General features: G+C 39.4%; 1 protein-coding gene across 7 annotated transcripts in view; it reads left to right on the top strand.

Moving 5' to 3' along the window:
• MTMR3 (myotubularin related protein 3) overlaps window positions 1-26,012 on the top strand; it is a 2,239,538-nt gene that overhangs the window by 1,788,020 nt on the left and 425,506 nt on the right. For all 7 annotated transcript variants that reach the window (XM_044068370.1, XM_044068372.1, XM_044068373.1 and 4 more), the window contains one exon: window positions 1,577-1,762. In XM_044068370.1, the coding sequence (XP_043924305.1) occupies window positions 1,577-1,762 (186 nt within the window). The remainder of the gene's footprint in view (window positions 1-1,576; window positions 1,763-26,012) is intronic.

Below are 26,012 nucleotides of genomic sequence, written 5' to 3'. Positions count from 1 at the left end.
TATTATAGCTTTCAGATGCTGCCACATATCTTAGCAAAGCTGTGTGTGTATTGTACCAGAGTCAGGTCACCTGAGGTGATGTCCTCTAGCCAGCATCTGGTTTCTTTGGAACCTTCGCAGCAGCACTTCAGAATTTGCTGGGAAAGATTTCTGACAGGATATATCTCACACATCCACACCAACAGAGACATCATCTGGCTTTTGCTGTGGTAAGACACTCTGCACACATCAGTTTGCCTTGCTTTAGTAAGTAGTCAGGGAACAGTAATTCTTTAGTCAGTCAGGGACATTTAGTGAGAATAATTTAGTATTGTTGTCTCCATCTGTGAGAAATTATCTAACTGTATTTTTTTATATCTCTGTGGTTGAAACTTTGTTGTTTTATATTCGGTATTCTGTTTTATTATTTATCATTAAATGTTTTAATACCTTTTATTGTGGCTAGTCCTTTAGGGAACATATTTAACATCTTGAGAGTACTTTATGCTTGTTTTAGTGACACTGTGGCCGCTCCTGAAAGCCTTGCTGCTTTGGTCACACCCTACCATTTGTATTGGTATTTATTTTACATGGTATAATTGGGTAACCTTGGTAAGACCTTCAGAAAAGTTGGCTGGTGGCAACATGACTACCTCAGAGTTTGGGCAGAAAGGGGCACAGTTAGTAAATATGTGCCAGCTCTTCCCAGGGGGGTGTGTGTGTCTTTGTGTGTGTGTCTGTGTGTGAGAAACTCAAATGTCCAAGTGTGTGTGTGTCAGCTTTTGGGAGCAGGGACACAGAGCTCCAAATTGGTCAGTGTGGAGTTTGTGAGGACATGGAGAGAGAAAGTGAGTCCGATCCCAGGTCTAGAGCATGCTGCCTGTGGGCTCTTAAGGGAAATTGTGCTTGGTGCAAGGAGCTGCATCTGAAAATACTGTGTAAATCCTTCTTTGCTCTTACTGACCGTCCCTAACCCGAGTCAGTGGTGAGGATCGAGTCTGCTTGACTGCTGCCCCGGAGTAAGGACTCCCAGTGGTACTGGGGAAGTAATGTTTCTTTTCTTTCTTCTCTGGGAACACTGGGTGGTGGTGAGACATGCACTGGTCCACAGCACTCTATCTAAACAAATGTGATACTGTTAGGAAAAAAGGAGTTTGCAGCAAGGAGGAGGCTAAGAAGTGTTTTTTGAGTATCCTGGCTTGCATGTTCCTGTAAGTAGTGGAAAAGTAGTATTGATAGTTATGATGATCATATTTCCCCATCTTCTTTAGAGCCTGTCTGTTCAGTCCTTCCAAAATAGCAAAATTGCATCTGCTAATGAGAGTGGTGCTGAAGGGGAAAAACTGGCAGAATACTTGCATCAGCCAAAATTGAACCTGGAAATAAGAGAACAAATGCAGCTTTGGCTGAGTGAAAATGTTTTGGGGGTGTGGTAATCTTATTTATATTTGTATGCGTTCTGTATAGAGGACTCTTCGATAAAGTTCTTGAAGACTGCAGTTTATTGTTAGCTGAATACTTCAGATAAGTGTAGAAGTGCATGTAAAGTATTTCTTAAGAAGATTTAAGTTTAATGTGGTCTTTTTTTTTTTTTTAGGGATTTCAAGTGCTGGTCGAAATGGAATGGTTAGATTTTGGTCACAAATTTGCAGATCGCTGCGGTCATGGGGAGAATTCCGATGATCTGAATGAACGTTGCCCAGTGTTTTTACAGTGGTTAGATTGTGTCCATCAACTCCAGAGGCAGTTCCCTTGCTCCTTTGAATTTAATGAAGCATTCCTGGTAAGTTCAGATGACTTTTTAGTTTATATTATATTGTCAATGCAAGTAGTAATGCCCCGCAGAGTGATGATGATATCCAGGAGCATTGTGCTTTTTTGCTCATCTGAAAGCATAGTATTTCTTGATATTGTATACCCTGAAGTTTTTTACTGTGCGTACCCCGCGTGGTGCACCGGTTAGCATTGCTGCCTCGCAGCAAGAGGTTCTCCGGTTCGATCCTCGGCTGGGTTGCCTTCTATGCGGAGTCTGCATGTCCTCCCTGTGGTCGCGTGGGTTTATTCCCACATCCCAAAGATATGCTGTAGGTGGATTGGACACTCTAAATTGGCACTAGGTGTGAGTGTGTACACCATCTGTGGAAGGTTGGGTGCCAGGCTGGCAACTCAACACCGTAAAAACTCCACTGCCAACCATGAGTGGACAGGTGATCCACTGTGGTGACCCGTAACCGGTGAAAAAGCCAAAAGAAGAAGACTGTGCTTACAATAATTGCTTTTCTTTGACAACAAAATGATGCATTTAATTATATGTTTTAATGCTTTGCTTTTTTTGTTAAAAAAAAAAAAAAAAAGTTTTCACATGTAAAATGCACATTGGCCATTTTTCTTTTGCACTACTGTAATATAACCAGTGTAGTCATTTGAAATATGCCGCCTGAAATTAAAGAAATGAAACAGATATTCAGATGGGACTAAATCAAATACGACTGTCACTTAACTTGTGATGTTTTGGTTGTGGTAACGGATCTCTTGCTGGTGAAAAAGGCTAATAATGTAGCAACGATAATTAAGGTTGATTCCAAGATGGCTGGAGTAAGTTTATGTTGCTCAAAACAGAGCTCTGGTCACAGAACAGTTTAAAATGGCAAACGACTGCATATTGTTGTAAATTGTGAACAGAAATCTGTAGCTGAAGTGCCTGTGATGTCCAAAAGGTCAGCAAAGATATATAAAAAAATTATATATATGTAAAATGGCTGACAACCGTGAACACTCAGGAGACTGAAAGTGGTGTGGTGGTCTGGCAGTGGAAAAATAGATGGTAATAGCAGCTGAAGGAGAGAACTTTTCAGTCACCCTAGGAAGAAAGATTGACCAAATGCAGTCTGCGAGTTTCAACATGCCAGGTAAAGGAAACATTTTCTCTTGTGTGGTGGAAGCAAGCAGTCTTAAAGGTTGGAGATAGACAAGTTTATGTGGATAATGTCTTTTCATTACAACAAAAATGCTTTTCTTTCCTCCATAACACATCACAGAGAAATGAAACTTAGTTTCAAGTTGTTGTGTCCTGCTTTATTTTAAGTCTTCTATCCATTTGGATTAAAAACCTATGTCAGCAGGCATAAGATGCACTGGCAAATTGCAAATGTTTAGATGTAGGAGACCACAGCATGGGAACAAGCAATAAGTTAACAGACACCTCAAGGGAGAGATTTCTTGCAAAGCCTTTTCCTGCCTTTCCTATTTTAAAAAAGAAAATGAATGAAACACTTCACAAAAATGTGTGTGTGTGCGTATATATGTGTGTGTGTGTGTGTGTATATATATATATATATATATATATATATATATATATATATATATATATATACACGGATTCACTTCATAATCTCGAAACACTGAAATCTCGAATTTCAGTTTTTCGAGACCATGAAATCGAATCCACACAATACCGAAACACCAAAACCGTGAAATTCAAAACGCCTAAAACACAGCACACACCAGACCACACATATACCACAACACCCACATCACAACATAAACAAAACAACACACGTTCACAAACTTACAACACAAAAGCAGATACACACATTCTGCTGTCCCTCACACACACAGCACAGATATCAGCACACTCACATACACTCAAACTCCCACCGAAAACCCTTACAAAACACTCACTTACCTGACATAGCCTAAATCCACACACGGCACCACACACCATCCACATACAATCCTGGACATTACGTAGTGTAAAGCCATAACCACAAATTCGAGATATTCAAATTTGCGATTATGCACTTTCGCTGTTTTCAGATTTCGACTTTATAGTCTCGAGATACTGAAATTCGACATTTCAGCACTTTGAGATTATAAAGTGTTTCCATATATATATATATATTATGGAAATCATTAATATTTAATATCTACAGAGGATATATGATGAAGTAAGGTGATAAGATTTCTAAAGCATTTAGCCTTAAGTGGAACTAGGTAGGTGTGTCTACTTATACCATTATTCATGGCTTTACATCTACATCAATTAGCCAGAGGCATAAAACAATAAAAGTAATAGGACATAAATGAAGAAAATAATGAAAAGGTAGCTCTTTTTGCAAACATGTTACCATTCCAAAACATTATATAAAATCGTTATTTTTATTTTGATAAACTGAATTATTTTAATAGTATAATAAGATATAAAGTTAATGAAGCAAAAATAGGCTACAGTAATGAATTATGCCCCAACACATGACTTGATGCAGAACTTTTTATGGAGTCTCAACAGGATGAGATGCTAGTAAATTCAGTTGAAATGGGATATTGAGCAAGTAGCTAAAGAAACATGGGAAGAAATTACTCAGAGTATAAGCAAGATGTGAGTATAGGAATTGTTTATTTAAATCAACAGTAGGGTACAAGGGAGTAAGATGTTTTTGGTCCTGCTTTTTCTGTATGTAGATAAGATATGGAAGAATATGAAAAAGGAAATTTAAGGAGTTTCTTTGGGATAACATGAGAGTGCAGTAGGGAAAAACTAATACTGACAAATGACCGGGGTTGCTTGATGCATCCAGATTTGGAGGCCTGTACTATATGGCCTTGTTATTTAGATTAATGTATTTGATTCAAGATGTGGAATATATGCCCAGTTGAAGTACATGAGAGGCATACTATCTGCCTAACAAGATCACATGTGCGCACTTGGCAAAATCTATTAAAGGAATACAAAGAGCATCATGTACAGCCTTAAAATATTAATCAAGTCTTTGTATTAAAGGAAGTTAAATCTTGAAAAGCAGAATTACACCAGTCGAGTGGATAAGACAAAGAAATGTAATGAACATTTGGAGAAAAAAGGACAAGACTATAACTTTGGAAGCATGTAAAAAAAATGGGATGAAGCTGGACACATTTTTGGGTTATTGAACTTAGATACAGGTCTAACATTTTAGAGTTCAAGGAAGATATGGAGAGATTGGACAGTAATTTTGTTAAACCACAGATAGATTTTATAATTATGGTCAGAACAGATGTGGTAGACCAAAAAAGAGTAATAAATAGAGCATATAAGGCAGTATTGGAGTTAACAAGGCAGTGTAGTGTAAAGGTAAAACAGCATGAAGTGAATGATTAAATAAATGTATTACAGATTTTTAGTGGAGGGGAATATATCTTACCCTAGATATGCAACTAAATTATGAAAGTTGAGACTGTGGAAAGAATTGTTTTCGCAAATATTTGAATAACCTCAGAAGGCGTGGAAAAAGTGTTCTAGCAGACACGAGGCTTGTGTTGGCAAAGTGATGGCAAAGAAAGGGTTTCTTTGCAGCATGTATTTTGGGAATGTATGGAGTTGTTTCAATACAGACATGACTTGAGTAATACTTGAGTAACGTGTGTGTCTATGTATGTATGGATACACTTTTACACACAAAATGAAGTACACTAAGTCACTATTCATTTGTTTGTATATACAGTTTAGTGGGGAGAAAAAACAAACAGTATGGTCACTAGTTATTTCTTGGTTTCAGGTTATGTTGCAAGTAGTTAATCTCTGTGTTTAACTGTTTTTCTTTAAGAATCAGTAATAAATCAAAATTGAGATTAACTAGATAGACTAGCTCATCATGATGTTTGGATTCACATGCTTAGCAGTGGCAAGTTATTAAAAACTGGACATAAGCAGCAATCATCTGACGTAAGCCTAATTTAGTAGTAGTGTATAAACATAAAACTGTAAAATGGTTGTATCTGCATAGTTCCAAAATAACAGGTATGCCATGCAGGGGAATTGCACAGTATAGAAACATGAAAATATTGCAGTTAATAAGTATATTGAGTACAAAAAAATGGAAAAAAAAATAAAGGTAGTGACCTATTTTCATCCTGAATTTGGTTCCCATGTTCCACTCTTGACAAATATTTTTTTAATTAACCTCAGCCTTGAAATTAAATATTTTAAGAAAACACTCCATTCTGCATCTGATTTCTCTGAGTAGTTCTTTTTTTTTGCAACAGTGACCCATATGCACATTATAAAAATGATGGTTAGAGAGTAGATGTTGATGGTGTAAACTTTTTAAACACCTTTATTAACTTATTACTTAAGACATAGGCACACACAAATTAAAAGAAAAGAAAACTAACCATATTAACAGTTTTCATGCGTTACACATTACATATAGAGGATTATGATCAGGTCTCTGTTGTAACAGTGTTATGCTCAAAACATGGATGCCAGGAAATTATCAAGAGGTGAATCTTGGCATCCATGTTGAGACAGCAATTAAAGGTTACTGTGATGTCCCCACTCTGGGCCAGTAAGCCTCAAGGAGCCTGAATCCTCACCACTGACACTGGATAAGGATGTTCACTTGGAATACAAATGGGTGGATAAACTCAGTATTTCCAGATGCAGACCTCTCTGCATCAAGCCCAATTTCCTTTAAGAGCACACAGGGAATACACTCAGCCTGGGGTCTTGGTTTCTCTTTCTGTCTCTCCCAGGTCCCCAGAAAGGCTCCCCACTGGCACAGCTGCATAGTTAAGTCATCAGCAGAGTGCCCAAGCCAAGTCCTGTACTACAAAAAACAAAAATACACGGGAACATGTGAAAGGTACCATTCTGTCTCTGAAACCAGTGGTTCGTGTCTCTGGTCCAAGTAGCTGACTGACACACACACACACACACACACACACACACACACACACACACTGGGAAAGGCTGACACAGATTTACCTGCTGTGCCCCCTTCTGCCCAGGCTATAAGGTAGTTATCACTGCCACCAGGCACTACAAAGACAGCTAGGTAAGGCTCTTGCAAGGGTACCCAGTTATACTGAGTGAAATTATTCTCAGTACAAATGGTAGTGTTGACCAAACAGCCAGGCTTTCAGGAGTGGCCAGAGTTATCACCAAATAAATACATGCAAATATTCTCAAAGCTTAAATATTTCTAAAAGGAACAGCTACAATGAAAAGTTTAAATATATTTAATAATAAAAGAACATTAAATTCTAAGTATCTATTTAAAGTACACAGAGTTTCATCCAAAGGAAATATTAGAATAATGCAAATGAGTAGATTCACACACATGCCAAAAAACAGTACTTAACTAATCTCACTTTATTTCCTGACTAGTCTAGAGAGTTACTTTTCCCTGGTTCACTTCCTAGAGCAAGGCAAGATGAAGAAGGTGAGGGATCCTTCTGTGTCTTATTCCAAGAAACAGACTACCCTGTCTGACAGAGAGACTTCTCAATATAATATCCAAGTATTGTTTCTGGGATAGCTTACAGAATGAGATCACATCTGGTCATCTGTTTCCCCACACTATCACCAGTACTAGAAGCTGCAAGGATTTAGCATCTATGTATCAGTAATACACACACACACACACACACACACACACACACACACACATGCGCGCACATGGCCTTACTAAGATCTGCTGCAGTTCCTGGAAGTCATAAACCATTTTAACATTTCTAATCTTACAGAGCTACTAAGCCAAGCTTCTCACAGATGTTTCATCTCTGGCTGCAGTCAGAACTGTAAGATACAGTCTTTATGGCCTAATCTAATTTTAGCTGTTTTCCAGAGTTACCTGGGATTGAGCTTAACCTCTTCTGTTTCAGTATTCTATGTTAAAACTTATACCTTTAAACAGTTACAGTAATAGATGTACATTTCTTTTTTGTACAGCAGGGCACACTGTTGATGCATTTTAACACAGGCAACTTTGCAAATACATTTTTCAACATAAGCATCTGTACAGATCAGTTTGATATACAAATGACATATAATTCTTTACAAAATTCCAATTAGCTGTGCTGGTATATGTTACACATCCACTGCCCTACTTCTCCTGGCATGGCTAGCAATACCTCACATCATCGCAGTCATAATTCCTTGTAGTGCATGGAGCTTTATCTGTTCAGTGTACTACTGGTTAAAGAATAAAAATGCAAAATGGTTTATTGGTGAAATGCTTAGTGGGTACTTCAAACAGCCAGTAGCAACATGATTATCACCTTGTTTATATTTGTAAGCAGGACAAAGGATCAAAACCGGGAAGAGTTCTTAAGTAATGCTGTAAATCATGTAAAATGTTCATAAATAACAAGCTTTTTATTAATATGAGTTTTTGACCAATAAGAACCATGAAACTCTGTTTCTGGCATTTTTGACAGAGTGTAATTCTCAATGATTTACCAGAAAATCAGATTTGAACTGCATCGCAAAAATATTAGATTTAATTCTTGAACAGTTAAAAGACATATATGGCTAGCAGAAATTAAGCTTTTCTTTCTGTTGCTATCTTTTGGCAGCTGACACTGTCAGTGCTTAGTCCTAGAGCAAGTCCCAATATTAACAGCACTTGAAAAAGTGGTTAATTGTTAAGCACTTTTCTAAGTGCTATTAATATGAGGTCTAGCCCTAAAGCTTCACTTAAGTAGCTTATTTTGTTCTTAATAATAGAGCGTAGTTGTGGCTGTCCATGCACTACATGATGTTCATCGTGTTACCCTGCTGCAGTCATCACACTTGGGTTATCCTGCCATCAGGCGGTCCCGCAGTCGGCCCGAATTCCAAAGTCTCGGTCTGGCGTCGGTTGCTGTCGCTTCTTCCCTGACGTCAGTGCTCCAGGGGTATATAAGAGGCATCCGACGCCATTTTCTTCAGTCTTTCTTGCAGCGCGGTGCCCGAAGCAGAAGCAGTTCGCAAGTGCCGGTTGGCCGACACCTGAGATTTTCGATTTGAATTTCAGTCCGAAGTCTTCAATAAAGCTAAGTACCCTGTTGGGGAACATTTTCTTGCCTCAGTCCGATGTCAGAAAAAGTTAACAGTTGCATTTCTTGTGGGAAGCAAATACCTCATAAGGACTTCCATTCCTATTGTATTCCTTGCCTAGGCCCAGACCACGATGTCACAGGTTGTCGGTTTTGTGCTAGGTTTAATAAACGAACTATCAAACGCCGTTTTGACTTCACATGGCATTACTTTGGTAGGAAATTTAATTATATCATGCCGTCGGAACAGCCGATGACCGCCATACATAAAAAACGCAAGGATAAGGACAAGCAACCTAGGAACAAGCCAGACTCCGAGGCCTCAGCTGGGCCTGTCACCGGTTCTCTGGTTTTCAGTGAGGCGCCTATGCAGCCCCTGACAACCGCAGAACTGGAACCCCAGACAGCTGTGGATTCCCAAGTGGAGCCTACTAGGCCAACGCAGCCATCTTCCGACACCGGAGCAGAAGTAGACACCGGTGCAGTGGAAACACCTTCGGTTGCAGAAGGTGTCTTCAGACTGACTACACTCACCATTAAATCTTATGCTAAGTTTAAAACTCCTTTAAAACCTAAGAAAACTGTACATCAGTCTACAGTTCAAGGCCCCATGCCTAAGAAACAGATGCTTAAGATGGCTGAAGATTTGATTACCCTTATCAGGGGTTCCCATCCCCCTCCTGATAAAAGACCAAGACAAGAGGAGGATTATGCATCCTCTGACCAGGTTTCACACTCCTCAGATTCTTCTGAGGAACAGGATTTCACTTTTCCACCTTATGAAGACTCTGATGCTAAAGACTCTATTCCCTCAGCATCTCCCCCTGAAGACTACTCCTTTGGGTTAACATTACATACCATGAGGGAACATTTCCACTGGGAAGGCCAGGATTACTCGGATTCTAAGAAAAGGCTCCGAGAGTTCCTTTTACTACCCCAGCACAGACCTCTTGCTATTCCTCCTGTTTTAGATATTGTGGATGATGTTTACTTGGAGTCTAGTTTAAATCCAGACTCTCTACCTCTGCTCCGGCCAAACCAGACAGATACTACAGAGTACCTGACTCAAACAAATTCCTTTATAAAAGCCCTGTAGCTGACCCAGGAACAATTTCCCAGGGTCCTAAGGGAGCTAAAGATTCTATGGCTAAAAATCCTGTACCCTCTGAAAGGGATTCCAGAGCCCTAGATAGATGGGGAAAGAAAATATACACCTCAGCAACTCTGGCTATGAGAGCATTAAATTGCCTGTTTCACATGTTGAAATAGCAATTCCTAATGTCTCAGTTAAAACAAAAAATGAGCACACATTCAGAACAGTCTGAATTCAAGGAAATGCATGATCTGTTGCATGCAGCTGAACAGGTGGGCAAACTTACTTTACAATGCGGATTTGATTCATTGGAAGATTCCTGTAGAGCAGCTGTTACTGGCTCTGTCATATGTAGACATGCTTGGTTAAAAGAACAAACCCTTCCTGACCATGTTAAAGCAAAATATTGGATGCACCTTTACAGCAGGATGTATTATTTGGTGTCAAAGCAGAAGAGATTTTAAAGAAAATGGAGGATAAGGCAAAGTCTATGCAAACGGTCAAGGATTTTTTGCAGGTACAACCACCTCGTTTCAGCAGAAATTGGCCAACAAAAAACTGGTCCTTTCCATCTTCTGACAGATCACAGAGGGGCAAATACAGATGCCCAAGGGGCAGAGGTCCGTTACAGGGCCCTGACAAACCTCGCCAATGGGGTACTGCTACCCAGAAAGGAGGAGAAGACAGGCCCCAAGCTAGCAGAAGACAAACACAATGACTCTATCCTCAAACTACCAAGCAAATCTCTCCTGGCAACTCCCTTGGGAGGAAAACTAGCATTTTTTGCAGACAACTGGCACATCATCACAAAAGACAAATGGGTTCTAAACATTGTCTCTCAAGGATACAGATTCCACTTTCATACCTTACCAAGGATCAAAGGAATGCCAAATCTGCCACCAAATCAATGGGCAGAGGCACAAAAACACATTACAGTTCTCATGGACATGAGAGCCATTCAACAGGTACCTACACAGGAGCAAGGACAAGGCTTTTACTCAAGACTCTTCCTAGTCCCAAGAAAGGACAAAGCATGGAGACCCATTCTGGATCGTTCAATTCTGAACACCTATCTGAAAGTACCAAAATTCAAGATGCTAACACTACAGCAGCTTCTTCCCATGCTGGGCAAGAATGCTTGGCTAGTCACTTTGGACCTCAAGGAGGCATACCTGCATGTCCCTATCAGACAAAATTGCAGGAGATACCTCCGCTTCATTGCAGGTTCAATGCATTATCAATTCTCTGCACTGCCCTTTGGCTTATCTGCTATGCCCAGGGTCTTCACAAAATGCCTGGCACCAGTAATTGCATACTGCAGACAAAGAGGAATTCAAATATACCCATACCTGGACGACTGCCTTATTCAAGCAGAAAGCAAGTACATTCTTTTAAAGCATCTGGCATTTGTCAAACACCTTCTAAGTTGCCTAGGGTACACAGTAAACGAAAAGAAATCAAAACTAGTGCCCTCTCAAAACATAATATTCCTGGGTGCCAGCTTGAATACAACGGCCCAGATGGCTTATCTCACGCCAGACAAGCAACGACAGCTGATTCAATATTTCAAAATAATGGCAACAAAGACCCAACTTCCAGCAAGAAAAATTCTGCAGGCCTTGGGATTCATGGCATCTTGCATACTACTAATACCATTTGCAAAACTGCATATGAGGAAATTACAATGGTACCCGAAGTGTATGGACTCAGCACAGCCACAGCTTGGAAACAATGATACCACTCATTCCCTGCCTTCAACAGGAGTTTCTATGGTGGGCACAGGCATGTCACCTCAACAAGGGTCAGCCTTTCACCTTACCCACAGCCAGGCAAACTATGACGACAGATGCATCGGACTATGCCTGGAGAGCACACATGGCAGGGCAGTGCATTCAGGGAAATGGACTACAGATCAGAGGCATCTGCATATCAATCAAAAAGAAATGCTAGCAGTACAGAATGCCCTAACAGCTTTCAAGGACCTTCTACACCCAGGACAGCTAATGATAAAGACGGACAATGCCACAGTAATGTGGTACATAAGCAAGGGGGCACACATTCCTACCCTCTATGCAGGCAAGCAGTGACCTTGTGGAACACTGCACTGTCTTACCAGGTTCAATTACAAGCACAATTCCTACCAGGAAAGAAAAACACATTGATAGATGACTTGAGCAGAAACATCATGGATCCACACGAATGGAAACTAGATCCACAAGTATTTGCAATGATAGCTCCAAAATGGGGATGCCCAGACATAGATCTGTTTGCAAGCCCCCACAACCACCAACTTCAAAAATTTTGCACAAGGACCTTCCATCCACTAGCTTGGAAAGTGGACGCCCTCTCATTCAGTTGGAAAACATTAACAGTGTATGCCTTCCCTCCACTGCCTCTTCTAGCAAAGGTATTGCTGAAAGTCAGATTAGAGAGGCCACAAATGATACTCGTTGCACCAGACTGGCCACGCCAGCATTGGTAGACAATTTTAAGGAACATGGCCCACGGCCCACCATGGATTTTGCCACAAATTCCTCACCTGCTCACCCAGCGAGACCATCAGATTCTACACAGCCAGCTCAAGGCTTTAAACCTGGCTGCATGGCAAATTACCTAAACAACCAGCCAACACATTTATCCAAAGCTGTTATGGATGTCATTCTAGAGGCCAGGAGGCCCAGCACCAGGAAAACCTATTCAGGCAAATGGAAAAGATTTTGCACCTGGAACCAGGCTAAAGGCCAAAATCCCCTTGATCCAAACATCCCTCAGATTCTACAATATTTAACTGAGATGTTACACAAAGGACTTTCCTTTTCATCCATTAAGATCCACGCCTCAGCAATTTCAGCTCATTACAGCACGGATCCTCCTTTATTCTCACATCCACTCCTAAGACAGTACCTCAGAGGGGTTAAGAACTTAAGACCGCCAAGGAGAGCTCCAACACCTACTTGGGATCTCAACTTTGTTCTGGAAAAGCTTACACTGCCGCCCTTCAAACCAGCTTTTTCAGCTAATTTAAAATTTCTTTCATGGAAAACTGCCCTACTACTAGCAATAACCTCGGCTAGAAGAGTCTCAGAGCTACAGGCACTAATGGCAGTGGAACCTTTCCTCATTTTTCATCAAGACAGAGTCTCTCTACAAACTAACCCTTCCTTTATGCCAAAGGTGGTATCCAGTGTGGCCCTAAACCAAACCATTCACTTCCCCATCTTCTTCCCAAATCCCCAGAACAAAGGAGAAAGACTCCTGCACTCTTTGGACATTCACAGGCAATTACGTTACTACTTGGATAAAACTAAGGCTTTCAGAAAAACTGACCAGCTCTTTGTAGCCTATGCTACAGGATCACAAGGAAAAGCTATCTCAAAACAGACCATTTCTAAATGGATAGGGCATTGCATACATTTCTGCTACACACATCATGGGAAACCAGTACCTGCTAACATTAGGTCCCACTCCACCAGGGCTACAGCTACATCAGCAGTCTTTCTCAGGGGAGTGCCAATCAAGGATATTCTGGAAGCTGCAACTTGGAGTTCAGTGCACACCTTCACCAAACACTATCACTTACCTCTATACTCTAAGACTAGAGCTGGTTTTGCCACTGCAGTTTTGCAGGGCCTACTAGCTTCTTCTAACCCTGTTTGACTCCACCTCCCATCCTTAGCTTTGGGATTCAACCCAATTGTGATGACTGCAGCAGGGTAACACAATGAACATAGTACAGTTTTGTACCTACCATAAATGTAGATGTTTGAGTGTTCACGCTGCTGCAGTCCAGGTTACCCTCCCTCCATCCCCTCTGAACTAGCTGAACTTATCTCTACCACTCTATCCTATACTACCTCTGTGGTGTATTTGCTTGTGCCTAAGGGTTTTGTTTTATTTTTATATAGTTATATGTATATACATATATATATATATATATATATATATATATATATATATATTTTTTTTTTGCCTACCTATTGGGGGCACCTGACATCTGGGGCAAGAAAAACTGAAGAAAATGGCGTCGGATGCCTCTTATATACCCCTGGCACACTGACGTCAGGGAAGAAGCGACAGCAACCGACGCCGGACTGAGACTTTGGAATTCGGGCCAACTGCGGGACCGTCTGATGGCAGGATAACCCAAGTGTGATGACTGCAGCAGGGTGAACACTCAAACATCTACATTTATGGTAGGTACAGAACTGTACTTTTTCTTTCTTTATAATAACTGTTATTCACTCCAGCATTACATAAACTGCTTAATTCCTGCCTTCCCTTAAACCTCACACCTCCTCCTGAACACTTCGACAAATTCCATTTATTTTTGGGACTTCCAAAATGGTTGCACATTGATCAGCAGCTCAGTTACACCTCTCACTGTGTGAAAGCACAAACTGAGAAATAGCCAGTGAAATTGTCATTTTGGATAAAATCTGATTTCTTTAGTAAGTGCACTGCCTTTATGCCAGCAATGAAGATGTTTACACAACCAGAAAGAAAATCAGCCAGAAAAGTTGGCGAATACACTGGCTGGAAAGAATCTTGCAGCTGTTCAGCAAAAAAAAAAAAACATTTCAAGCTTCAGCTTTGGTACACAAGATGGCGTCCAGTAATTTAGGGGAAAAAATAAATTGATTGTACTTTGAGATTAATAAATTAAATGAAACACTGAGTATATCGACAAAAATAAAAGGGTGGAGAACTGAAGAAGCTTTAAATAGCTATTCAGATAAACTTATAAAACTACAAAAATCAGAGGTTGAATTGAAGAAAAGCGCTGGCTGAGTATGAAGCTTCTCAAGAAGAGCTGTTTCAAAAAATGGTAGAGTAAGAAGGCAGAGCTTGCAGAGAAAACTTAAGATTTTCTGCTGTGCCAAAGAATTTGGAAGGAGCAGACTGTGTTAATCTTATGAAAGCACAAATAAGCAACTGGACTGGTATTCCATAGTAGGATTTGTTAATTGAAAGGGCACATCGAGTATTCACTCAAAACTGGCCATGAGAAAGCAAGCAATGTCTGTACTAGTAAAGATGCAACAATACCAGCAGAAAGAGTTGATCCTGGCAAAACTGTGGTAGAAGCAAAAAGTATTAAAAATTGGAGACAGTAGAGTGTTTGTGGAAAATGATTATTCACTATATCACTGTACACACTAAATAGAAGAGAAGCAAATTTATCCCATCAGTCATGGAATGTTGAGAGGCAGATGTGAGATTCAAGCTTGCAGTATCCGTCTGTCTTCATATTTTTTTACTGCAGGATCCTAGTACATTTGTTGGACCCAGAAAAGGCTAAAGTGTAAATTAAAAAAATAAAGTTTATCCAGCAGAAATTGAGACAGCAAATAGAAGGGGACTCTGTTTCTCATTCTTCTGGCAAGAAAGCTCACTTTCCCAGTGAAATAGTTTTCTCTGTGTTCCGTAGGAAAATGCATGAGAGACAGAAAAAAGCACAAGAGTTGAGAGAAAAATCAGGAGTACCTGGGACTTGAACTTGAGTCTGGTGTTGAGAAATGGAGATCAACAGGATGAAGACCAGCAGCACTGAAATTAGTGAATAAATGGGAGACTGTAAAGCAGCAGTCACATTTGTGAAATATGATTTTGCAAGAAAAAAAATGGCTGAGAAACTGGACTTTTGCTGGCATTGTTAAACTTAAGGGTGGTTTGTAAAGAGTATACCCCCACTTTGTCATTAGTGCTTACAAGCACACTGAAAGGGAAACAACTATAAGTAAAGCCAGTTTTGTTCTTATTAGTATTTATAAAATATTTCATGATATAAACTGCATGTTATATAGCACAGCAGGTTTGTATAGTTTGCATCAGGGGTATTTTTAATGTGAGAAGATTCTTTATTGACTGTATGTTAAAGATATTAAAATAAACAAGTACTCCTTGAGTTGTAAGAAATATAGGTTTTACAATGTAACAAGAGAAGGGCCAGACAGAAGCAAGATTAAGTTAATATGCTGTGATGATGATAAACCTGGAGCCAAGGCAGTATAGCTGCAAAATTCTTTACTGGTGCTTCCTGGTACCTCCACTGTTGCCTTCAAGGGAACAGTTACACAATCTAAACAGCCTTCTTTATTAATACACAGCAATTTCCACACAATTATTCAGTGATTCAATAAAATATGGCAAAAACATTCACATTTTAAAGTGCATGCTCATACAAGTTTCTATTTTTTGGGTTTTTTTTGTTTTTATAGTTTTTTGTTGGAGTGTTTATGTTTAATATGCTGTGGTCTTGGGGTCCTGGTTTGGGGTGTAAAAGTACATGTTTATACTGGGTGTAGAATTAAGATAATTTGCTTTATTTTGACAAGGTTGAATGTCTAGATTAATGTCATTGGCTTAAACTATAATTGTGTTTCTTGTAAGCAAGTTGGCTTGAAAATTTAACACAAAACAATAAAAGACATAAGTGCTAAGTTCCTGGCATCTTCAAAGGTATTCTGTTTTTTCCCCCATTAGCAGATATTCTCAGTTGGACTTAAGAAGTCTGTGATTGAAAGAAGTTGCACATTCTGAGTGAAATTTACAAAGATTCCTTCAAACGTGAGATATATTAGCTGTCTGTTCTCATTGTGAGCTAGCTGCATGTGCAAGTGATTAGTCTTGATGGTTCAGAGCATTCTTTGCTGAGGGAAATGCAGCATTTAATAGTACAGTGGCAAGCTGCTCATTGAAAAATATTTTAAGTTATAGGAAGTAAGAGATAGCAGCCTCCCTAGCAGCTTGCATACTTTAATGTATTTAGTAGAACATTGTACAATTTAGTATTTAAAGATAAATGGTGTAATGTTTTCTGAAGCCATACAAGCTGTTGTTCACATCTGGAAGGGGAATAAAGATGAGAATAAAAGAGCAGACCAATCAGTGTAAGTGGGAACACAGACTGTAACATATGGGTTAGCATGGTTAACCTCAGTGTTAGGTTAGGCAATTCTTGTGTGCAGCTGTCAGTTTGGGACAGTTGTTCCTGTCTGGATGATTAAAGTTCATGTTTTGAAGATGGATAGAGTTTTGTGTATGTGTTCTAGATTTACAGGGATGGGAGTGTTTGGAAATTGTAATTAGATTTTTGTTTGGGGGATTTTTATTAAAACAAAAAGTCTTGAAATGTGTGACATAGGTTTAAATGGAAATGAGAAGAAACAGCTATATAGAAGATCAGTCTGCCAGATGTGTGTCTGCATGTAAGAAAAATGTTGGAAATGCACATTCAAAAAATTATCATGTATATTTGGTGGGAGCAATAGATTTTAACATAATAGCAACACTATCCATATTATCTTGAAGTGTAAATGGCCTTACAGGTATAGAAAAAAGGAAAAAAGTATTGAATTATATTCAGAAATGCAGTGTGTATAATAGCAATGCTGCAAGAAATAAATCTGGAAATAAATAAGCATGTGAATTTGACAAAAAATAAAAATAAAAAAGGATTCTAAATGGATATTCAGCAGAATTTCAGGGACAAATGGAAAAGAAAGTAATAATACTAATTGCCAGAGGGGACTCCAGTAGTGATAGAAGAGGGGAAAAAAGATAATGTATATTTGTGGTAGTAAGGGGCTATTGGCATGGGCAGAGGATTACACTGTCATGTATTTGTATTTCTCTAGTCTGCTGTTAAGGAACATAAGAAAATTTTGGGAGAAATAATCAGCTTTCAGCAGGGAATATCACTTATCAGTGGGGACTGGAACTTAGTTTGCAGTAATGCAGATGTATTGTGGGGACTTAGGAAAAATAAAATCAAAATGGTATATTTCTGAAGAAATTTATGAAAATATTATGTATGGAAGATGTGATTTTGGTAGTAATTTCTATTACTCCCCAGCTACAATAACTGGGCTGGGCTGGAATGGATAAAAATTAGATTTTACAGAAACGTGCATTTCATTGATAGCTTAGACACTCATCCAGTCACCATTTCACACCATGCACTGATAAATACTAGGAAAAATGTGTGGTAATGAAGTAAAAGCAAGACCTCAGTGATTTCATGTCTGCCTGCTAAAAGAAAGGAATTCAAGGAATGGGTAGTGGAAATTATTTGAGAATTATTAGAGAAGATAGAAATTTCTTCGCAAGTGATTGCCGGCAAGTGGGAAGAAATGAAAACTGAGTTTAAACTTAAGGTAGAAATAAAAATATGTAATATGGACTTATTTAGCGGGGCTACAGAGGTAAACGTTTTACAGAATAAGAGGAATATTACAGAACAAGAAGAGGTGCAAATGCAGAGTGCTAAAGAAAAAATGAGGGTATTTGGATAGTACACTTGGCAATTAGAAAGATTGCTGTTAAGCTACTGTTTGATAGCTGTGGAATATTTTGAGAGAGTTTCAAGTTTTTTTGAGATGTAAATAACTGAAAATAAAGCAAAAACTATAGCTGTAAATTATGTACCCACACACAAATTGGTTCAGCAGTACCCTTATTTATGGGAGCACAATAACATGAAGCATTTAGGTGCTTGGAATAAAAAGGCTTCTGTTTTGGCAGCTTAAGGATATATAGGAAGAGACTAATCAAAAAATAATACAAAAAAACGAGAAACTGGAAGCTCTTGTTTATGTATATGAATAGTAGGATACAAGCAGCGAGAATGTTTTTAGTCTCTGTAGTTTTATTTTGGGTCAACCATATTTTTTTCAACCAGAGGAGAAGTTGTGGACAATAGTTAATAGAGCTGAAGGAATTTATCTCAGGGGAAGAGAGCAAGAGTTAAGTGAGATAAAAGCTGATGTTTCTAATAGAGCAAAGTGGTTTAGGATTGCCTAATATGAAGGGATATTTTAGAGCTACACAAGCAGAAGGTTATAATTCAGTTAAAATGAAAAGGGATGATGGTGTGTGTGTGTGGGGGGTTCAGTAAATAAGGAGAGAGAGTGGGAATTGATATTCAGATTTTTAAGGTCCCTTCATTCTTTTATTTGCTTCCAATTCCTTGGTTCTTTTGCCAGTTTTCTGCAGTAAATGCCAGCACCCTCTTGCATGTTTGTACCTATCCTTGTACCTATCCTTTTTGGTAGAATCTCCATTTTCCACTCCCAGGTTGACTTAGTTCTTAGAATACTTTCTGCAACTTTATGATTATAATATTTTGTGTGGTGGTTCTTAAAAATCTGCATCCACAATTGTACACTCTCCTTAGTTCTTAAATTCCCCCCACCCCTGCTTCCTCATCATCCTTTTCCACTTTGATTTATAACCTGCTTGTGCTATGTATATTAGCCTTAACTGCATAGCTGTAACCTATCCATACAAATCAGGTAATCCTAAACCACCTTGTTCTGTGGGGAGGATCGACTTTTATCCCACTGTAATTCTCGCCCCCCCCCTTCCAAAAAAAAGGTAAATTCTCTCAGTGTTCAACTGTTTCAAAATGTTCCATACCAAAATGTCCTTTTTCTCAAGTACAAAATATCTGCAAGTAAAACTAACTTTTCTTGATTACCATATGATTTATATCCTTAAATTTGAGACCCGTATTTTCCCAGTGGCTCTAAATGTAAAGCAAATGACAAAGGCAAAAGAAGGCACTTCTGCTTAGTTCCTCTCTTCAAACATAGCTTATCTGAGACAAACCCTCCCATCTTTATTATTGCCTCTGATCTTTCATATCGTAATTAACCCTATTGTTATATTACGGAGGGCAAATGCTTCTAATGCCGTACTCATGAAATCCCAGCTTACTCTATCAAATGCTTTCTGTGTATCAAGATCCTCCACCAACAGCTGTTTTTCTTACATTGTGCTTCCCTCTGGATCATCATTAGTCTGTTAATATCTTTTCTCCTCAAAACTACATTTATCTATATCCGTCAGTTTTGGCAACACCTTTGCCATTCTCTTAGCTAATGTAGACATCAATACTTTATAGTCATAGTTTTAAAACTGAAATGTGTCTATATGAAGTTGTGTTTTATGGGTCTTTACCCTCTCTGGGTAATACAACCACCACCACAGTTTCTTCCAAGATTCTAATAAACAAAACCTTCCAGATCTTTATCACATTCATCCCTCTCCTAACTTCTTAACTTCCACAAGGGCGCAATCTGTTCTTGGAGACTTCTCTGTAGATGGATTATACATCACCATTTTTATCTCATCTTCTATTTTAGCTATTAGTGGTGAGCCTCATCTTCCAGTAACCATAGCATAATTAAGTCTTCCATAAATATTTGTACTTTCTTTGATTCCACATTCCTCCTCTTTGTGCACATTTTCATAAAATTTCTGAATTCTCCCTAATACCTCTATAGGAACTGTGTTTATTTTTATTGTTAGAGGCTTTCCAAATGACAACCCTTTTACTTTCTGTTGTCTTAAGTCATTGTGCTAAAAGTTTTCGTGCTATAGAGTTATCAAAAAATAGTTGCTTAGCAGCAATTTTTCTAAACGTATGCATATCCAAATACATACTTATTTTTCCCTTTTGGACTGTGCAGTTGCACTTGTTCTGTGAGCTTCCCCTTAATTCTGCAATATTTTGATCCTTATCAGTTCCTCTAAATAATTCATGTTACTTTTTAACCATCTATCTTTCGGTTTTATTTATAAGCTTTTTTTAAACTCCATTTTATCATGCTCCTTAGCTATCATTTCTGAATAAATTTCTAATGGGTAAGTAGGAAAGTGCCATTGAGTCATTTTTTGCTTCACTATCCTGTATTTTTATCTTAGTTTTATTGGTGCATGATCTGAAACATTTATTGGAAGTGTGTTAGTGCTTTCAGTTAAATGTGCATGTTCCCACAAAGTAAAATTTCTCTCCAGTCTAGCCCATAATCGTACCTTGGGGAATAACATGCAGATTCTGAGTTCCTACTACCAAATTTACATTTCACCATAACAAATATTTTCACAACTTTCTTCAAAATTCTACCGTCATTTATGTTTTCCCTTCTAGGTCTACCTCATACATTCAAACTAATGTAAATCAAGTTGCAGACCCCACCTATAAATAATAATCATTGCTGAAAGCTGATTTTTTTCCCCCAAAATTTTCTTAAGCTCCATAGTAACAGTGTTTGGTAGAATATAAAAACATGCCTTACCAATGGCTCCTTACAACCTCAAATCAACAAGTAGTGTCTTATTTCCCCTTTCATCACAGTTGAATCTCTTCTACCAATCAGTATTATTCCCCTTTTCCTTGTCTTGATATTTTGATGTATATGCATCCTGAAATCCTTTTTGTGAATTTCACATGTTCATTTTTATCCCGGTGTGTGTCCTGCAGCATTGCTATTTACACCCTACATTTGTTAAGGCAATCAATACGTTCTTTGTTGTCTGTACCTGTAAAGCCATTTACATTCCAAGATTATATAGAGGGAGTAACCATTATGATTGAAAGCTGTGCATCCCACCTTTTATACATGACTTTAAAAGTATGTTTGCAGCCTTTGTCATACGTGCACACAGTGTTTAGCAGATTGATCTTTTATACAGTTACTTCTTATCTCTTTTGGAACCTGTGTCACAGTTTTCAAGGCTTTTTGGTTTAATGAAAACCCTCAAACATAAAAAAAGCTAAATAAATTTTCTGAACCCCACCCCACCCCCCCATCCACTATTAACTTAGAATAAACACAAAACGATGTACAGTGAATATAAAGTGTACACACCCCTGTTGAAATGCCAGGTTTTTGTGATATAAAAAATGATACCACAATAAATCATTTCAAAACTTTTTCCACCTTTAATGTGACCTATAACCTGTACAGTTCAGTTGAAAAACAAATCTATTGGGGGGGTATAAAAAATAAAAAAATTGTACAATAAGCTGGTTGCATAAGTATGCACACCCTTAAACTAATACTTTGTTGAAGCAACTTTTGATTTAATTACAGCATTCAGTCTTCTTGGATAGGAGTCTATCAGCATGGCACATCTTGACTTGGCAATATTTGCCCACTCTTCCTTGCAAAAGTGCTCCAAATCTGTCAGATTGCGAGGGCATCTCTTGTGCACAGCCCTCTTCAGGTCACCCCATAGATTTTCTATTGGATTTAGCTCTGGGCTGTGGCTGGGCCATTCCAAAACTTTAATTTTCTTCTGGGGAAGCCATTCTTTTGTTGATTTCGATGTATGCTTGGGGTCATTGTCATGTTGAAAGGTGAAATTCCTCTTCATCTTCAGCTTTCTGTCAGACACCTGAAGGTTTTGGGCCAAAAGTGACTGGTACTTGGAACTGTTCATAATTCTGTCCACCTTGACGGAAGTCTCAGTTCCAGATGAAGAAAAGCAAACCCAAAGCATGATACTGCCACCACCATGCTTCACCATGGAGATGATGTTCTTTTGGTGATGCAAAGTGTTGTTTTTGCACCAAATGTACCTTTTGGAATTGTGGACCGAAAGTTCAACCTTGGTCTCATCAGACCATAACACATTTTCCCACATGCTTTTGGGAGACTTGATGTATTGTTTTGCAAATTTTAGCCGGGACTAGATGTTTTTCTGTGTATGAAAAAGGCTTCCCTCTTGCAACCCTACCCCATAGTCCAGACATACGGAGAATATGGGAGATTGTTGTCACATGTATTACACAACCAGTACTTGCCAGAAATTATTGCAGCTCCTTCAGTGTTGCTGTAGGTCTCTTGGCAGCTTCCCTGACCAGTTTTCGTCTTGTCCTTTCATCAGTTTTGGAGGGGCATCCATTTCTTTGCAACATCATTGTTGTCCCATATTTTCTGCACTTTTTGATGACTGTCTTCACTGCCATTACCACTGTCTTTATCTGTGCTTAGTTTCATCCCATGTGCCTTTAGTTTTGCATTCCATTCTCATATCCTTTGATGAAGTTCTTGCTCAGTCTGCCTGTAATGCCGCATCATCTCCGTGCAGCAACTTTGTTTATATGTCCCCTCTGACCTGTTTGCTAATGTAGTCCATCACCAGTATGAACAGTAGTGGGCTCAGAACTGAACCCTGGTGTACACCCACTTCCACTGGGAATCCCTCTGTGAGTCATTGGATCCTTGTACATAGCCTGCTCTAATTCTACCAATGGTTTTGGGATTTCAAACCACTGCAGTACTGCCCAGATCAACTTTTTTTGGACCTTGTATGCTTTCTCCAAGTCTAGGAATGCTCATTTGGACTCTCTCCTCATCTAGCTTCTTCTCAAGTAACTGTCTCACTGCAGACATCGGGTCAGTTGTGCTGCATCCTGATCTGAATCCGAACTCCTCATCTCCCATCTTACATTGTACTACTCAACATATCAGTTTATCAATCTCACTCTCTAGAACTTTCATGCAGTGTGATAGGAGTTTGCTGCCTCTATATTGCCCACAGTTGTGGATGTCCCCTTTGTTCTTGTACACTGGCACAGGTATGCTTATTCTCCAGTCATCTGGAATACGCCTTTCTCTCCGCATTGCTTTCAGTACCCTCCAGATCCATTTCTCCCCATCTCTCCCAGCATATTTATCATGTCTGCTGTAACCTCATCTGAGCCTGCTGCTTTCCCTGACTTTATTTTCCTTAGTGCTGTTCTTACTTCTTCTAGGATGGGATCCTCCTCTTCTCTCATTGTAGCCTCTTTCTGGGGTAGAACAGCTTCTGTTGGGTTTTCTTCATTCAGAAGCTGCTGGAAATACTCCTTCCATCTGTCCTGTGGACTGGTGGGCAGGTTGTTGCCGGCATCCATTATGAAGGGTGTCTGACTATCTTATCATTTTTCTCTTTTTGCCTTGCAACCTGATGTAGTTTCTTTGTGCCACTTATTGAGTCACTTTCCAGAAGCTGGTAGAGTAACTCCGATGCCCTATTCTTTGCTATTGAAACTTCTTTCTTAGCTTCTTTGTTAGCCAACCAGTAGTCCTTCCTAGCCTGGTCAGTCTTTTCTATCTCCCACTTCTTCCTGCACTCCTTTCTTTTGATGACTTCCTGTACTTCTGCATTCCACCACCAGCTTTCCTTATGTACCTTATTTCCGTATCTGGCTCGGATAGATATCTTTTCTGTAATCCGAAGACGTGCTGTTTTTTGGGCTCTGCCATTCTTATTCAACTCCACCTATTTCCTCCTCTTCTTGGAGTGCTAGAGCCCTGAGCAATTCCTTGAACTGCTGTACTTTCACTCCAGTCCACTTTCAAGTCTTCAGCATGGTCTCTGTTGACCTTAGAGCCTTCTCTGACCACTGCTTGCAGCTGTGTGTGGCAACTAGTGGTTTATGCTGTGGGCCGACTGTTTCGCTGGGGATGACTTTGCAATCATGGATTTTACCCCAGTGCCTTTTCCTTACTAGGAGGAAGTCTACTCGAGTTGCATGTTGGCTACTCTTGTATGTGATTTTTGTGACTCTTTTTCTTAACCATGTGTTTGCTACTATTAAGCCATTTGCCATACAGAAGTCTAGAATGGCTTCTTCTCCTTTATTCCTGTTTCCCCACCCCTGTGGACCCAGGCAGTCCTCGTATCCTGCTCTGTCTGTCCCAATGTGTGTATTCATCACCCATTATCAACACCAATTCATGTTGTCCTGTTTTATCTAGTAGGTCCTGCAGCTGCTGTCTGAATGCACTCTTCTCCTCACTCTCACAACTCTGTTGTGGGGCATAGGTTGAAATTATAAATACTGCCCTATCATTACACTGGAGTCTGATTGCCATGAGTCTGTCATTAATTCTGATATCCCTAACTGCCTTCTGAAGCAACTCTCTCACCACAGTTTCTACACCATTTCTAGACTGTCCCCCTCCTGAGTAGTAGAGTCTGGATCCCAAGCCAAGTGGCTTTGCTGCACTGCCCTTCTGTCTTGTCTCTCGGATACATAGGATGTCCAGCCTCCTCTGTATCATCATGTCATCCACTTCCAAACTGCGTCTTGTCAGTGAACCTACATTGTGTAGCAATTTTCAGTTCATGTTTGGTAGGTTGGTTGGTTTTACATCCAGCTTTCGCTCAGCAGAGCTATCCCAGGTAACCCAGGCTGTCCATTCATACAAATCTTCTAGTAATCTTTTGTATCTTTCAAAATAGCTACAGTGTCCAAAACGGATCTTGAAGTGTTCTCAGTACAAGTCAAAAGGGACTTAGTTACTCACCCTTTACTTGACAAAATAGGTCTCATAGGTGATTGATTCTGGTCCTTATGGACCTTCGGAAGTCCAGACAGAATTGGAACTACTGGTTGCACAACCACAAGATAATCATGTAAACTAGAATCAATAAGACCAGTCATTAATAGATCATACAAAAATACATGAAATCCATTAATAAGAGCTGTGATTTAATATTTCATCACATTGATGTAGGTTGCATCATCACTCAACAGCTGTTGCATCTGTTCAAGATGAAAGGACCTGTTATCACCACACCTCCATCTTTGTCTGCAGGTCTTATTTCAGTGTGCAAGGCCCCTCTAAGATCTCTCAGTGCAGACAGTTCATCGGCTGTAATTTTACAGAAAGTTTGTTTGTTCAGTAGTCAAGGATTTACAAATTTCTTCATCAGAGTGACACAAATGCCTCAATATGTGGATTAGCAGCTGAACAAAAGAGCTTGGTTTCCTAAAGACTGTATTAGAGACGGTTTGTTCAGGGTACAAAAGAGATAAAGAAATGTTCCATGCAAACAGTCTGAGGTAAGCCAGTACTTCTGTCAAATTAGAAGTTTGGGAAGGAATTAAAAAAAGAACTTCATTCAACGAAGCTAATTCCTGTTACGAGAAAGTACAGAAAGAGATATTAAATGCCAAAGTTTCTATCTTCTGCTCCTTGTTTGTACCTTGCTCATTGTATTCTGACAACGAACATGCCCCCTCGCCGCTCTGCTCCATGAACAAACTTTTCTCTGACCATTCACGATGGGTAAAGGGGCTGGCAAAGTAAATTCTGTTGGTCATTTCCAAATTTGGGACATTAGATATAGAAGGCATTGGTTCTTGTTTCTGTTCTTTAGTACGAGTATTTAATCTATTCGTAGCCGCCACCTTCTCTCTCCCATTAACTTCAATAGCAATAACCGTACTGTGTGTAGTCACGTAATTTGCTACATTGTCTCTGTCAGTTCCAGGCCCGGGAGTATTCATATTAATCTCACTATAACCTCGTGGCCAAGAAAACACGTCCCTTGTTGAAATCATTCAAATCCCGCTGTAGCT

Source organism: Protopterus annectens, chromosome 4.part0, assembly GCF_019279795.1.
Source record: "Protopterus annectens isolate FY-2018-M chromosome 4.part0, PAN1.0, whole genome shotgun sequence".
NCBI lineage: Eukaryota > Metazoa > Chordata > Ceratodontiformes > Protopteridae > Protopterus > Protopterus annectens.
Note: the sequence above shows the minus strand (reverse complement) of the source record. Positions and strands in the feature narration are given on the sequence as shown.